We start from the raw sequence: 14952 nt of genomic DNA on the forward strand, positions 1-14952 counted from the left end.
CACAGATGGGGAACAGGAGGAAGAGAGTGACCCTCTCCCAGACCTGCTTTCCCAGAACCCTGATGATGGTTCAGTTGATGGAGTAGCCTTGGCAGGCAGCCTCACTGAGCAGCAATAGGTGGACGACTGCAGACAGGTGTTGCAGGCCCACAGACATATGTTTTCACTCACACCCAGCCAGACTAACTGGTGCACCCATGAGGTGGACACTGGTGACAGTCTGCCTGTGAAGAATAAGATCTACAGGCAACCTGACCATGTCAGGGATTGTATAAAGGCTGAGGTGCAAAAGATGTTGGAGCTTGGAGTGATTGAGCCATCAGAGAGCCCATGGGCTAGCCCAGTGGTCCTTGTGCCAAAACCTCATACCAAAGATGGGAAGAGAGAAATGAGGTTTTGTGTGGACTACAGAGGTCTCAATGCTGTCACTAGGACAGATGCTCATCCCATTCCAAGAGCAGATGAGCTCATTGATAAATTGGCTTCTGCCAAGTTTCTGAGCACATTTGATTTGACAGCTGGCTACTGGCAAATCAGACTAGCTGAAGAGTCAAAAGCCAAAACAGCATTCTCTACCCCTAGTGGACATTATCAATTTGTGGTAATGCCCTTTGGTTTGAAGAATGCACCTGCCACCTTCCAAAGGTTGGTGAATCAAGTCCTTGCTGGGTTGGATGACTTTTGTGCAGCATATCTAGATGATATTGCTGTCTTTAGCTCCACCTGGGAGGATCACCTGATCCACCTGAAGAAGGTTCTGGAGGCCCTGCAAAAGGCAGGCCTGACTATCAAGGCTACTAAGTGCCAGATAGGGCAGAGCAAGGTTGTGTACTTGGGCCACCTAGTAGGTGGGGGTCAAGTTCAACCACTGGAGAGCAAGATCCAGACCATACAGGACTGGGCTCCTCCAACTACCCAGACACAAGTCAGAGCCTTCTTGGGCCTGACTGGGTATTACAGAAAATTTGTAAAGAACTATGGGTCCATTGTGACACCATTGAATGACTTGACATCCAAGAAGATGCCCAAAAAGGTTCAGTGGACAGTTAGCTGTCAAAAGGCATTTGATGACCTGAAGAAGGCCATGTGCTCTGCACCTATCCTGAAGAGTCCTGACTACTCCAAACAGTTCATTGTACAGACAGATGCTTCTGAGTTGGGGGTGGGAGCTGTGCTTTCACAACTTAATCAAGATGGTCAAGACCAGCCCATTGCTTTTATTAGCAGAAGGCTGACCCCCAGGGAGAAACGTTGGTCAGCTATTGAGAGGGAGGCCTTTGCTGTGGTTTGGGCCCTGAAGAAGTTGAGGCCATACTTGTTTGGTACTCACTTCCTAATTCAGACAGACCATAAGCCCCTCTTGTGGCTAAATCAGATGAAGGGTGAAAATCCCAAACTGCTCAGGTGGTCCATTTCCCTACAGGGGATGGACTTTACAGTGGAGCACCGCCCAGGGACTGACCATGGTAATGCAGATGGTCTCTCCAGGTACTTCCACTTAGAACATGAAGACTTATCTGGTCAAGGTTAAGTTTAATGTCCCTGCGTTTGGGGGGGGGGGGGGTTGTGTAGGAGAGTAGGGTCTGCTATCCTATGGTCACCCCAATTTTTGCTTTTTGCTTCACTGGTTTTCGACTTACTGAGGCTGTGGGCCTGCTAATCAGACCCCCAGCCTGCTGTTCTCTCTCTAAATTTATAATACATGTGCTATAGGTACATACCACAATTGGAAATGGACTCCTTGTCAGCCCCTGTACCATGCACTATAGGTGCTCAGGGCATAGGTGCCACCAAGGCCTACCAGGGGCTGAAGCATAGCTTTTGCCACCCCTGGCTGGTTCTTAAATTGACACAACTGGCTGATCACTCAGCTGGGGCAAGTGGGTATACTCACCCCTTGCTTAGATATAGTATACCTATATCTAAACCTATATCTGGACACATATATAGCCTGTAAGCCACTCCTATGGAAGGCCTCATCAATCCTGGAGGCAGAGTGCGTGGTTTTATGTGAGATGGAGCTCTGGCATGAGCTGAGCCTGTCTGCAGCTGTCGGGAACAACTCCCTAAGCTGATCCGGGATAATGCCATACCATATACTCTTAAGCGCCTTATAATCCTCGCGGTTATATAGCAACTTTGGTTTGGCTTTATCAAAACATGTCGTGTAAGGTGTCATACGAATTGGAATACTACCCCCTCGCCAGTTCTGGCGACGGGGGTAGCATTCCACCCTTCTAGAGGGATAAGACATGTTACTTTACTGAAACGCGGTTGATTTAAAATGAGCCTCAGATCCACAAAATGGATGCCTCTGCCACAGACACGGGTCTGGCCTCCTGCTGCTGACCGAAACTCAGCAAATGGTGGCCTGGACAAAGGGTTTCCTGTCGAAGGGCGGTGTTAAACCCCCCCAGACAGGAGATAGTGGATTGTAGCAGGGAGGTTTCAAAGAAACCAGACACTGCCTGGGGAGCACAAGGCTGCCCCTTGCATAATCCGGCCAAACCGGTTCTGGGGCCTCCCAGCCCCTGTCCCAGCGCGGCCAGGATCAAAGGAAAGGGGTGTAACCACCCCCTTCCTGGGTCCCACCCATAGGGGGGGACCTAGCAGGATGTCCAGCCCACCAGATTCGAATAAGAGTGGGAGCAGTGCCAATGCAACTCAGATCATCCTGAAGAAACATAAGAAACGAATTCTGGACCCTTCGACTTTCTACTCAACGCAGAAGACTGAAGAATCTCCCTTGTGGTCAAGGAGTGACCACCCTGTGCAAACAGGCAACATCCAGCCCTCGACCCTTGCTTTGTTGCAGTTCCCGCCGGAACTCGAGCGACAGAGATCGACGAGATCAAGCTTGCCTGCCTTCTCCCAGCCTGATCCACAGTCCCTGCAGAGCTGAGACCAGTGGAGGCGACCGGAAGCGTGGGGCACGCCATCTTGAAAAGGCCACGAGACGCTGACCGTGCAGCCCACGAGTGATCCTCGAAGCTGTGCTCCGGGGTCTGAGAAGCCCCCACCCCGAGCTACACTTGCACCAAAGCTACCCCCTCCACACTCGACGAGTGCTGCGTGGGGCCCTTCTGCTTGTGGCGGCTCAACGCGTTGGCCCGGTCACTTGCCAGCTGGCTTGTGGCCCCTGTGCCGACGAAAACCAAAATACGACTTGCTTTTCTGGTTGCTCCAGATCTGCACCAGCTCCTGTGAAAAGGAGCCCCCACTCTGACCCTCCTGGTTCGAGTGATAAGCAATCTCCCGGTTCCGCGTGGATTGCTTTTGCCAAGTGCTGTTTGCTGCAATCTTGAAGCCGACGGTGCTGACGGCGAGAGCCTACGTGGGACAGATCGTGACCTGCTCCTGGACGTCGCAGATGCCCCAGAGCCCACGTGACAGCGGAGAGGAGCCTATCGACAACCACCTGATTGCGCCCGACATTGCCTGGTTCCGTCCTGGTTCCACCCTGGTCACTGCTGAGTGACCCAGACTCTGTCCCCTCTGCTTTCAGGTACTTTTCTACTTCGATCCACCCTTGGATCGCACCGGACACTTCTGCTTCACATCGCCTGCAGCTGCAACAGCTTCAAGCACCAAGAGCCTGCGTGTCAAAACCCGACGCCACTTCGACCCTGTGCACCCACGGCCTGTGGGTGAGGTAACATTGCAACGCCGGTGTACATACACTGGTACACACCTCTAGGGTCTGTGTCTAAAGTTTTGTTCCTCTAGGTTCAGCGGAAGTATCTTTTAATTCACTTTATCTAACTTTTACGCACCATTGACATTGCATTGGTGCGAGCCGCACTTTCCGTGCTGCACCCGTCTCCTGTGGGCTACTCCCGAATTCAGCATTGCTAGTCCTGACTGCTCCCAGCGAATCTCTAGGCCCTAGGCCTAACCACTGTTCGAGAAGTGTTACTTATACCACTTTTTTAGTATATGGTCTGAGTGGCCACCCGCCCTCATCCATAATTGTGCAACTTTATATGTTTTACTGTGCTTTTGATTTAACGCTTGTGCCCCTTTCCTCATAAAGAGTACTGGGGAGTAATTTAGAAATAAATACATATATTTTTATAATATATACTTGTGTGGTGTCCTTTCATTTGATTACAGGATTGTATGTGGTAAAACAGCTCGCTTAACACGACCTCTTAAGTTAAGCCTTTAAGGCTGCTTAGTCCATGCTACCACTAGGATGGCTTGTCTAACAAGGTTGACTTACAACCAGACATCTTTGGGGTTTGTTTGGACTGATACACAGTGGTTCCAGAATTGGAAACACTACATATCAGGCCAACTTCTCACATCGACAATAAAGAGTCTCAACACCCCATCAGGGTTACAAGTGCTATATAAATGCAAACCTTTTTCCTTTTCTACCCCTCCCCAACCCTTCTCAATCCAAATAACTGACTAACGTATCCACCACTAAAATTACTCTCATGTTTCATCATACTAATTGAACACTAATCCTGATGGGTTCCAGAGTAGCGTGCTACTTGCGCTTCAAAACCTCATCAGGGGTAGCAAGCGCTATATAAATACAAACCTCTTTCCCTCTTCTATCCTGCCACCTTCCCTTCTCTACCCAAATAACTGAATAACATATCCACTACTCAAATTACTTCATATTTTACTATACTAATTTTCAACACTAATCCTTTATGGGTTCCGGAGTAGCGTGCTACTCGCCAGAAAAGCGTTTTAACACCCATCAGGGGTAACAAGTGCTATATGAATGCAAATCTTCCTTCCCCTTTTATCCCTCCGCTATCCTTCTCACTCCAAGTAACTGACTAATATCCACCACTGAAATGACTTCATATTTCACCATATTAATTCACCACTAATCCTTTATGGGCTTCCTGAATAGTGTGCGTCAACAAGCGCTATATAAATACAAACCTTTTTTCCTCCTCTATCCTTCTGCTATCATTCCAAATCCAAATAACTGACTAACCTATCCACCACTTAAAATGTCCTTGCATGTTTCACAGTGGCATCACTAGGGGAGTGCGGGGGGGTACGGACCACACGAGTGACACCATCAGATGGGGTGACACCTGACCAAAATGTAAAAGGTGGCTAATATATATCTCTGGAGATTTAATCGGTGGTTTTGTAGAATAAAGTATAGGAAATAATTCACAAAGTGGTTAAACGGTAAACGCATTTGCAACAGAGGACACATGCAAGGGACAGTGAGAGTGACACAGAAGGAAGAGCGTGAGCTAGAGAGCGAGAGAGAGAGATTGAGAGTGAGAGAGAGAGAGACAATGGGGGAAAGTCAGAAGAGTGTCACTGAATAGCCAACAAAAAATAGGGGAAAGGCGAGAAAGGGGGCCTGAGAGAAACAAAGCGAGTCATGGTTCAAAACCATGCGAGGTTCCTGTTTTGTAACCGCTACGGCGCACCACACCTCTTCCTATATCACACCTAGCCCGTGACCTTGGACTCCCTGGCTTAATTTGGTCCTGTTTGGAAACTACCACGCTGCAGACCACAGTTTCTGTAGCACTCATCAGTCATGGATCGAGGGGTGGGAGTGCGATGAAGTTCGCCTCAAAAAGGACTTCCTCTTCACTGCGCATTGTTAATTCACACAATTTTAATCCCAGCAAATGTTGAGGGTCAAGTTTACTGAAATATTGTGCAACGCTCCGCAGCTGAGGTGCTTTTAGGAAAAGTAACTTGCCATCCTGTGAGAATCCAGATTCAGACACCATCAAGAAGTTTGTGCACAAAACCGGATTTACGGTTTCTGCTAATCACTCAAACAGCTAATTGGTGTCGTGAGTGGGTGATACCATGAGTTACCTACCCGCATCGAAATGGTGATTCTTCCACTTCTGTGCAAGAAATCATTTTACCCATGCCCATCAATTGGCTGCCCCCTCTTCTGTGGATACCAAATCAGGAGACATCCCCCTCGCCATTGCACCCCACCCCCCCTCAAGATTATTTTGTTGTGTTAAGGAGTTGAAGGATGAACGTGTTCTTTTGCCCTTAAAGAAGACATTTGCTTCTTGTGGGTGCACTGCCCTCTCGCAGACTGCATTGCAATTTACAGTCAGCTGTAATGCCAACCCAGTTTCCATTTATGTTGATTTTTGTCTGGCTACTGGGAATGTGGGCTTGAGTAAAGGTACAGTAGTTACTTGCACATGGCACGTTGACTGAAGAGTGTATCACCTGGCAACATTTTATTTATTTATTTATTTATTTTATTTATTTATTTATTGGCATTTATAAAGCGCAGCATATACCCTAGGGTGTCTTGGCGCTGATTAATTTGCCAGCTTGATGTTAAATAAGCTTTTATCAGTCTCGAATGTGCCCAAATTATATTTAAAATGCCACTGACGTATCTCTAAAAACAGCACCAATCAACATTATATGGATGTCCTATTATGTTATGTTTTATGAAAATGTTAAAAATATCTTTGGTAAAATACAAAAAACACATGCCTGAAGCAGTTTACCTGTATTTCCAGAGTTACATAAGTAGAGTATTGAAAAGCCAGGCATATACGGACTCAGGAGCCAAGTGAGGACATAATGCTACCAGACCGGAACTGTAAGATGCTGGGGTCGGATCCAGAAGATGTCATCTTGTAACTGTGAAGGAAAGAGGATGGTGTGGGGTGGAGAGCTGAACAAGCCATGAAAGCTACAGTGATGAGCAAATTTTAAGGCTGCGGGTGGGCGGGTGGGAGCGGGAGGTAGGGGGGTTAGTCGGAAGATATGCACAAGGCCTGTGTTGTAACTCAAAATGATGGCAGAAGAAGAAGGACCCCCTCCGTGGGTGCTGCATAGAGGAATACATCTCCCCGAGGAGGTCCATCATGGATTCACGGGGTACGTCGTGTCGTGAGGGGTGACACCATGAGTTACCCGCACTGGGTGACACCAACCCTAGTGACGCCACTGATGTTTCACTATACTAATTCAACACTAATCCTCCATGGGTCCCGGAGTAGCGTGTTACTCGCCGAAAAAGCGCCTTAACGCCTCGTCAGGGGTAGTAAGCGCTATATAAATGCAATTACAATACAATACAATACAATGGAGTGTCCTGAGTTCAGGAGCTTCTGAGCCGGCTCAGACATAGTTTTGGCCGAGTCCGACAGCGCGGGCTGGGCCCATAATACCACAGCCTGGATGTATAGAGCTTTCTTTAACCTGGAAGACTACCCGCCCCCGACTAATCTCTTCCCCTGTGCGCTGTCAGGGAAAGCACAGCGTGGAGGGAGTCCTCTGCGAACGTCTGACATCCCATAATTACCCCCTCGCTGCTTCCTCGTTCCTTCTGCAGCGTAGCCCACTCTCTCCTCCTAATTACAGAGCCATCAAGTCTGGGCGGCTGGCTCACAGCCTCAGAACGCTCTCAGACACGTGACGTCACCAGCTCTCTCTGAGGGGAGGGGACGCTCTAGTGATGGGGCTGGGTGATCCTGTGACCCAGGACGGGCATCCTTCCGCCTGACCCCAAAGAGGACTCGAGCTCCGTCACCAGAGCATACCGTACTTAAGCCAAACTTCATTTTTCATATGAAAGACACAACACACGTTCGCACTTAGAAGGCATGGGCTGGTTTTAATATGTGCCCAATTAATTATTCGGAATATAACAGATAAGTGACGCTAAAGGTTTCACTTATTTAAATGCATAGAGCTCTCAAGCTTTGTTAGGTCCATGCATGAGTAGCTCATAAAGGTTTGTTTTTCTGATTTGCATTCTGGAACTTGTAGTCAGGGGCTTAGCTCTGTGGTGCAGCAGGTGCAGTGGCGCTGGGGGCCAGGAGAGTTAGGGACACTGAAAAACAAATAATGTTCGATTTTTTCCTGACAAAATAGGCCCATTTGCCTTGCTTACAGTGGGACCCATAGTTCCCTTGCTACACCACTTCTTGTAGTCATGTTTACTCCAATATAAAGTGAGGACTACAAGTCCCAGAACACACTGGAAGAAACCTGCTCTGGATGAGCGACTCATGCATAGATTTGGGAGAATTGGGAGCACAGAACGAGAGCACTTAGAGAAAGGGTGTAGGTTATGTTTATTTTAAAGCATTTTTATTGAGTGTTTCAATTTTATGAGCAAAATACCCAAAATTTACAAACAAAATATAATTTGGTGACTTTGTGTTCGCCCTTTCCCTGTATGGCCTACAGAAATGAATTTATTTTCGCATATACCCATATACGGATTATGTTATGTTTGTACCACCTCACCCTCTCCGGTAGACAACTCCAATTTGAGGGGCCTCAACTTGCCCTCCATTAGTCGTGCACATTGGGCTGGAGTGCACTGGTTTTGTAGAACTGTGTTTGTTGGGCACAGTTGTTGCTTATTTGTTTGCTTTTCAGATCGGTAAATAATAAAGTGCTCGCTTTTATATACCGGATCATGTTTTATGACACAGAGGTTTGGTTACAGTGTAGTATGTAGTGCCAAGATTTAGCCATTACCCTGTGGCAGCGCCTTCTGAGGACTCTGCCCGACCTTTCCTGCACACAGAGGTTCTGGGCCTCAAGCAGAGACATAAACCCCTCACACATCTAACACCCGGGTGGGGTCTCTGCGCAAACTCTCTTGAGGATATCTATCTATCTATCTATCCATCTATCCATCTATCCATCTATCTATCTATCTATCTATCTATCTATCTATCTATCTATATAAATATATTTCCATGCTCCATCCCCTGTCCTCATCCCTACTCCGCAGCAGTGTGTGTAAGTGTTCTAAAGGGGGACCTCAGCTCTGTCACTGAAACTATCTCTTCACTTGCAGAGCCTGACCTTCCCACCCCTGGCATTCCACACTGAGCTCTTCAGATGCGCCTCAGTCCTGGCACAGGTTGTCCTCTGCTGAGACTGAGACCTTCACGGGTTTTGATGGTTGACTGATCATCCTTCTTCTCAGTGGCTACACGTAGGCAGAGGGTGTTGGCACTTACCTTCTTGTTGAATTCCTGGGCCTTGCTCCTCCGTTCCTGGTGCACCGCCTCAGTGCTCTGTACATACTCCCGGACGCTACTGTTGCTCCTTTTCTGCTTCCGGTTCAACAGACCCAACCTCAGGGTCCCAATCTGGGAAGCCTTGATCATGGACACCGCTGCCTCCAGGTGCTGCACCGGGACCCCGTTCACCTCCAGCACGTAGTCTCCTGGCCTGATCCCACTGTCCGAAGCGGGAGACTCCGGGGTGACCGTCTCCACCTGGAGGGGGCTATCTCCACTTAGGCTAAATCCAAAGTGACCAGATGCATCCGGCAGGATATCAAGCTGCCGTATCCGCGACACCACGCCGATGCTAGGTGGCACGTCGGCACACTCCCGAGCCAGGTTCACCAGGGCATCGCTGGTCAGCGACGAGACGTTGTGACCCTCAATCTCCAGGATCTGATCGCCAGGCTGCAACCCAGCCGCATGGGCACTGCTGCCCTCCTCGACTGCCAGGATGTAGCAAGGTCCATACCCACTGATGCGGAAGCCAAAGGCATCAGGCCAGCCCTCATTGGTAGCCGGCATGGTCAAAACTGTGAAGAAAAGGGACAGAAATGGAAGTGACTTCACAAAGAAAATTATGTAACAATGTCTATTTCACCACATAAACACTGTTGATTGCATTTAAAAGCAAATTCAGTGACCCATCTCACACTTCTAGACACAAAAAAGAAAATACTACAAATTGGTTCCCAAAATCATGTTAAAGCATTTAGCCAAACCCCTCAAACTGCACGGTTCATGTAGCAGTGTATCAATCTGTCCTCAGGAAACCCCTAAATAACCTGTTAAAAAGCTACAATCATACAATTCTTGAAAATATACAAAACTGATACAACTGACTCCAGAAATGTTGAATATAAAGCCCTACATTCCCTTCAAACAGTAAGAAAGCAAGAAACTCCCTGCAGAATGCATAGAAAGAGAAAAATGCCTTTAAGGATTGGTTTTTGTGCAGGATGGTAATTCTTCCTGCACAATCTAATGTTGTTGTAATCTTGTTGGTAACACAGGTACTTTTGCACCATGGTGCAAGGGTACCGCATGGGTACTCGGCTTCCCACAGTGCATCAGGGTTAGGAGACAGCAAAAATGTGCCATCTCTTAGTTAATATGGCACATTTCTGCTGACTCGCATGCACGCAACACAGCAACTTTGCTTGCTGCTATGTGTTGTGTGAAATGTAAGTAAATATGCCCCAATGTTTGTGTCAGCAGAGCTCAATCCTGATCAGAGGGTGTTCAGTAGTTTGAATTTTGTAGAAAGGATTTTGAGACCACCCCTGCCATAAACATATCTTACAGAAGCAGATATTGTTAGGCGAATAGTAGTGGGACACATGGGGGACAGTTAAGTGTCGATTGAGACGTTTCTACCATTGACATGCTTGGAAAACAAACATCGACTAAGCCAATCGATTTCACCTTTTGGACCTATTGGCTTTGCCAGTGCCATGATTTAGCCAAGCAGTACATAATCCTCGCAGCTGTGCCGCATGGCTGAGTAAGAAAAACAAAACCCTATTTTGTCATTTTGTAGACATGCTTACAAAATGATACAGATGCTTTTTTTTCTATTTGCCGAGTTAATTCGGATCAGGAAATAAAGTGAAATAAAGATAGAAAGGCATTTTTTTTTAAAGCAGACAGGGAGAAGCAATATGGGGAGGAGGCATGGAATCAACATGGTGGCAAAGCAAGTGGGGAGGAAGTAACATGGGCGGGGCGTGGAATTAACCCCTTGAGTGCTGGTGACAGAACCACTCCGTCACCAGCCACGGACGCGCTGTACTAATGACGGAGTGGTTCCGTCACAGCGCGGCCGCCCCGCCTGAGCGGCCGTGATTTTGCGCCTGCGTGGGCGAGCTAATGAGCGGGCGGGGCCGTGTCGAAACCACTCCGTCACAAGCACAGCGCGCCCGTGGCTCGTGAAAGAGTGGTTCCGTCAAGAGCATGGCGGTGCCGCGAGGCCCCCCTCCCATCAGCGCCACGGCGGAATTACTGCTGCGGCCAAGGGGTTAATAAGCTGAGCTGATAGGACTGAAGCAACATAGGGGCTGTAAGCAATAGGGAGCATGTTGATGGGGAGGGAAGCAACACTAGTCATGGAGGAGCAAATAAGTCAAAGGGATAGCAACATGGAGCACAGGGAGCAGGGGCGAAAAGCAAAGGGTAAGAGATACAACATGGAGGTGGGAGAAGCACATGGGTGAGAAAGTGATGTGAGCAGGGGAGCACATGAGGGGAAACGCCTCACGGTGGCAGGCAGGGGCGAACCACATTGGATAGAGAGAGCAGCACTGAAACGGGAATAGAAGCTCACTAAGGAGACAGCTGGAAAACACATGCACTCTTGTGGAGCACATAAATAAAAATAAAAAAGTAGCACCTGAAAAAGAGAGCAGTTTAAGGGCACGGTAATGAGTCCATGCTCCAGGGCAGAGACAAACTCAAGAACAGGAAGCAAAACCTACACATGCTAACGAATAAGAAGCAATCAAATAAGAGTGACAGTGAAGCCAACCAAAGGAAAGCAATGGCAGAACTCTAAACTCAATGCAACTAACAATTGGTCTGACAATAGATAGTGCATGCGCTCTCTTGTCGGCGTAATCTAAAAAGGAAGGAAAACAAAGAGCGCTGTGCTGACCTGTCAGCCTCTATCCCGGCATCCAAGGCCGTCCTCCAGAGAAGTAGAATACAGTCTCCTCAAAGATAAAAGATGTCCTAGTGCGCTCTTGACAGCCTGCAACATGCAAAGGAACTTGCCTTCTGAAGTCTGAAGTGCTTTGACAGACAATAACAACCAAAGACACTGACTTCACCTCAGCCACAGCCGCCTATGTGAGGATGATGCCATTCCTCAATTTTCTTGGTGTCTTGATGCATTTGAACTGACATTTTCAATACATGGCAATTTTTGAAGCTCAAAAGATCTGATCTGTCAATCACCTGCTACGTACTTGATAGTTATAAACCTAAAAAAGATTTTATGTATTGTGATTTTTGACTATTTTATCTTTTACATTTAACCCATTTGGGTTGAGTTAAGTAAGTATCAATCACTGCAAGGGCAATTTCGTTAAATGTTCTCCTTTTCTAATTGTCAAAATGTGTTGGAATTATATATGCTAATGTCTTTGGGAATTTATGTTCCTTATTTCTTTAACCGCATGCGCGCTAGCGGAATTCCGCTCGCACGCTGGGTTTTTAAAAAACGCACTTTACGTGACGAGCTGGGCTCGTCATCAGCGTGCGAGGGGCCTAGGCCATGACGAGCCCAGCTCGTCATCAGCGTCAAAGGGGTTAACTGTGTTTTTCTTTGGTTGGTTTTATCACACAAACTTATCTGGATGTCTGTCTTATCGCTCAGGTCTGACTACCCAATGTGAGCCGAGGATTCTCTATGGGGAAAAGATGTTACCATAGTGGGTCCGTCTGTTTGGGAGATGACTCACAGCTCAGATCAAGACTACGGGCCTCATTTATACTTTTGGGGATGGCATGCTCTATCATAAACATGATGGATATCCAGCCCCCCTTATTACAATATAATCAATGGCATTTGTAATACGGCAGACGGGATATCAAGTTTATTGTGGAGCATCTCATCCGCCAAAATCTAAATCACGGTTAAACATCAATGGGGTGACCCTGTGTGCCTCAGAACCTGGGTTTCATATAGTATACAAACAAAGAGTTAGTTCTGTCAAATAACTCTATAATTACTCGTTTAGAGAAACATGGAGGTCCAGACAACAAAATTCCTAAAAATTATATATATATATATTTGTTTAATACAGCAACATCTATTTCCAAGAATTAAGCATTAAAGTTACTCCATATGTGATAGGTGAAAGAAAGTGCTTGTGCAGTGCATACAAAAAATAGTGCTCAAACAATTGTGCAAAAAACGGTTGATGATTTTCAATACACATTTCCATGTTATTCAAAACTATAGACCCTCATTGATGGGTCAAGTACATCAGTCCACAGCCCAGAATCCGGGAATTGATTGATCTTAGGAAACGCCGGCTTTCTCTACATCATAGCAGGTCTTCATCAGGACTGTATATGGAACGACGTATGGTTTGGAAAATATCCCTCCATATTTTTCTTCTATGCTAACTCTCTATACGAGTACTTATTGAGTTATCCAACAGAACAATTTGTTTGTATACTAAAGTCTAAATAAGGCCCTATAACCTCTTCCCTCATAGCCTCACAGTCGAATTTACCACACATAGCAACTGAAAAAGATCCAGAAGGAAAGAAATCCTAGATCCCCGCCAGTTCAGTTGGGTCCCAGCATTGGAGGCTACTCTGCCTGACCTAAGGTAGACAAAGGTGGAGTGTAGGTTTGAATATTACCGACCAATCTCTATAGACTGTGAGCGTTAATAGCATACATGCCAACCCTCCCGATTCAGGCGGGAGTCTACCAATGTGAAGGCTAGTGTCCCACCTCACAATTCCTGCATTCAAAAACCCGATTCCTCTACGCGCTGCAGCTGGGACTGGTCTAGTGAGACTCATAGTATTCACTGACATTAACCTGATTCTCCAGGCCAGTGCACAACATTTTTGTCACAGACTCTCTGCCTGCAGTTTCTCCGTGCTCCTCACAGTTAAAGCAAAAAACATGCATTTGCGTTTCTGATATCCGATCCTGCAGCAGCACAGTTACAGGTAGAGGCATCAAGCATTTTTGCGAGCGCAAACGGTGCGTATTGCAAAATTCGGCCGTTTGCGCCCGCAAAAATGACATTTGAGATGCATCAAGGGTTCATGCACTCGCAATTTAAGAATTCGCAAATAATTACGAGTTCTCAAATTGCGATTGCATTTAAGGAATCGCAATTTGCGATTCCTTAAATGCAATGCATGAACCATTCCAAGATTGCGAATTCGCAATCTGGGACCGCTATTTACTGCGAAGGCAAACTACGTGGTAAATAGCAAAAACTTAGAAATATGCACTTTAGTGCATTTTTCTAAGTTGTATGTTACACACACACATGTCCTTGGGACATGTGTGTGCGCAACACCAGTGAACATTACCATTTCAGGGGTGCAACAGGGTGTCCTTTGGACACCCTAGCACCCTTGAAATTGCGGCACATTTGCGATTCGCTAATTGCTCATCGCAAATAAGGAATGACTCCCCATTCATTCCTATGGGCCTTTAGGAATGAATGGGAAAGCCATTCCTTATTTGCGATTAGCAATTAGCGAATCGCAAATAAGGAATCAGTAGAAATCACAAATAATATTGCGATTCCTACATGCATCCCGTTTTGCGAGTCTTTAATAGCGATTCCTTAAAATTCGCTATTAAGGACTCGCAAAACATAACTTTGATGCATCTGGGGGTAAGTTCCATACATGATAGTGGACCCGAGTCAGGCCTCGATAGAAGTCAATGGGAGAAAACAATCTCCCAGGTATCTTTCTAAAATCTTCCACTTTCCTCTTAAAAAATGTTGCCATGTATGTAAAAGTATTGAGGCTTAGAAAATAGATTTTACCTGCGCATTCCACACAACTAAATAAAAAGGACAAGAACACTTCGAAGCACAACAGTGTGTAATAACAAATCCTCCAAGACACAATGATCTACATCTGTGATATGTAAACTTTATAGGTTACCTGTGGAGTGACAGCTCACACTAAAGATTTACTCTGCTTTGCCCATCGGGCATATTCAAACTTTGGCACACCTTTCTTAATGGAAAAACCCCAACACTGCAGCTTCAGAAAGGACTTTGCATTGCACAAGAATGGGAAGCAGGTACTCGATAATGCATGTCAGGTGGGTACCAAAACTGCACCCGCAGCAGACAGGAGCGGCTGGATGCAGAGGTCAAAATCGGAGTTTGGTCCAATGCACTTCAATTGAGACTGGGGATGAGCGAAGCCACACTGCTTGCAGGTAAGTAAA

At 46.7% G+C, this 14952-nt stretch overlaps 1 protein-coding gene across 1 annotated transcript in view; it reads right to left on the reverse strand.

Annotated features, from left to right (window-relative positions):
- The window catches only part of GRID2IP (Grid2 interacting protein), a 321403-nt gene that overhangs the window by 277918 nt on the left and 28533 nt on the right, over positions 1 to 14952 (reverse strand). Inside the window, exon 2 of the mRNA XM_086942375.1 lies at positions 8964 to 9544. Coding sequence (XP_086798501.1) covers positions 8964 to 9536 — 573 coding nt within the window. The 5' untranslated portion in view covers positions 9537 to 9544. The remainder of the gene's footprint in view (positions 1 to 8963; positions 9545 to 14952) is intronic.

Source organism: Lissotriton vulgaris, chromosome 10 (assembly GCF_964263255.1).
Source record: "Lissotriton vulgaris chromosome 10, aLisVul1.2, whole genome shotgun sequence".
Lineage (NCBI taxonomy): Eukaryota > Metazoa > Chordata > Amphibia > Caudata > Salamandridae > Lissotriton > Lissotriton vulgaris.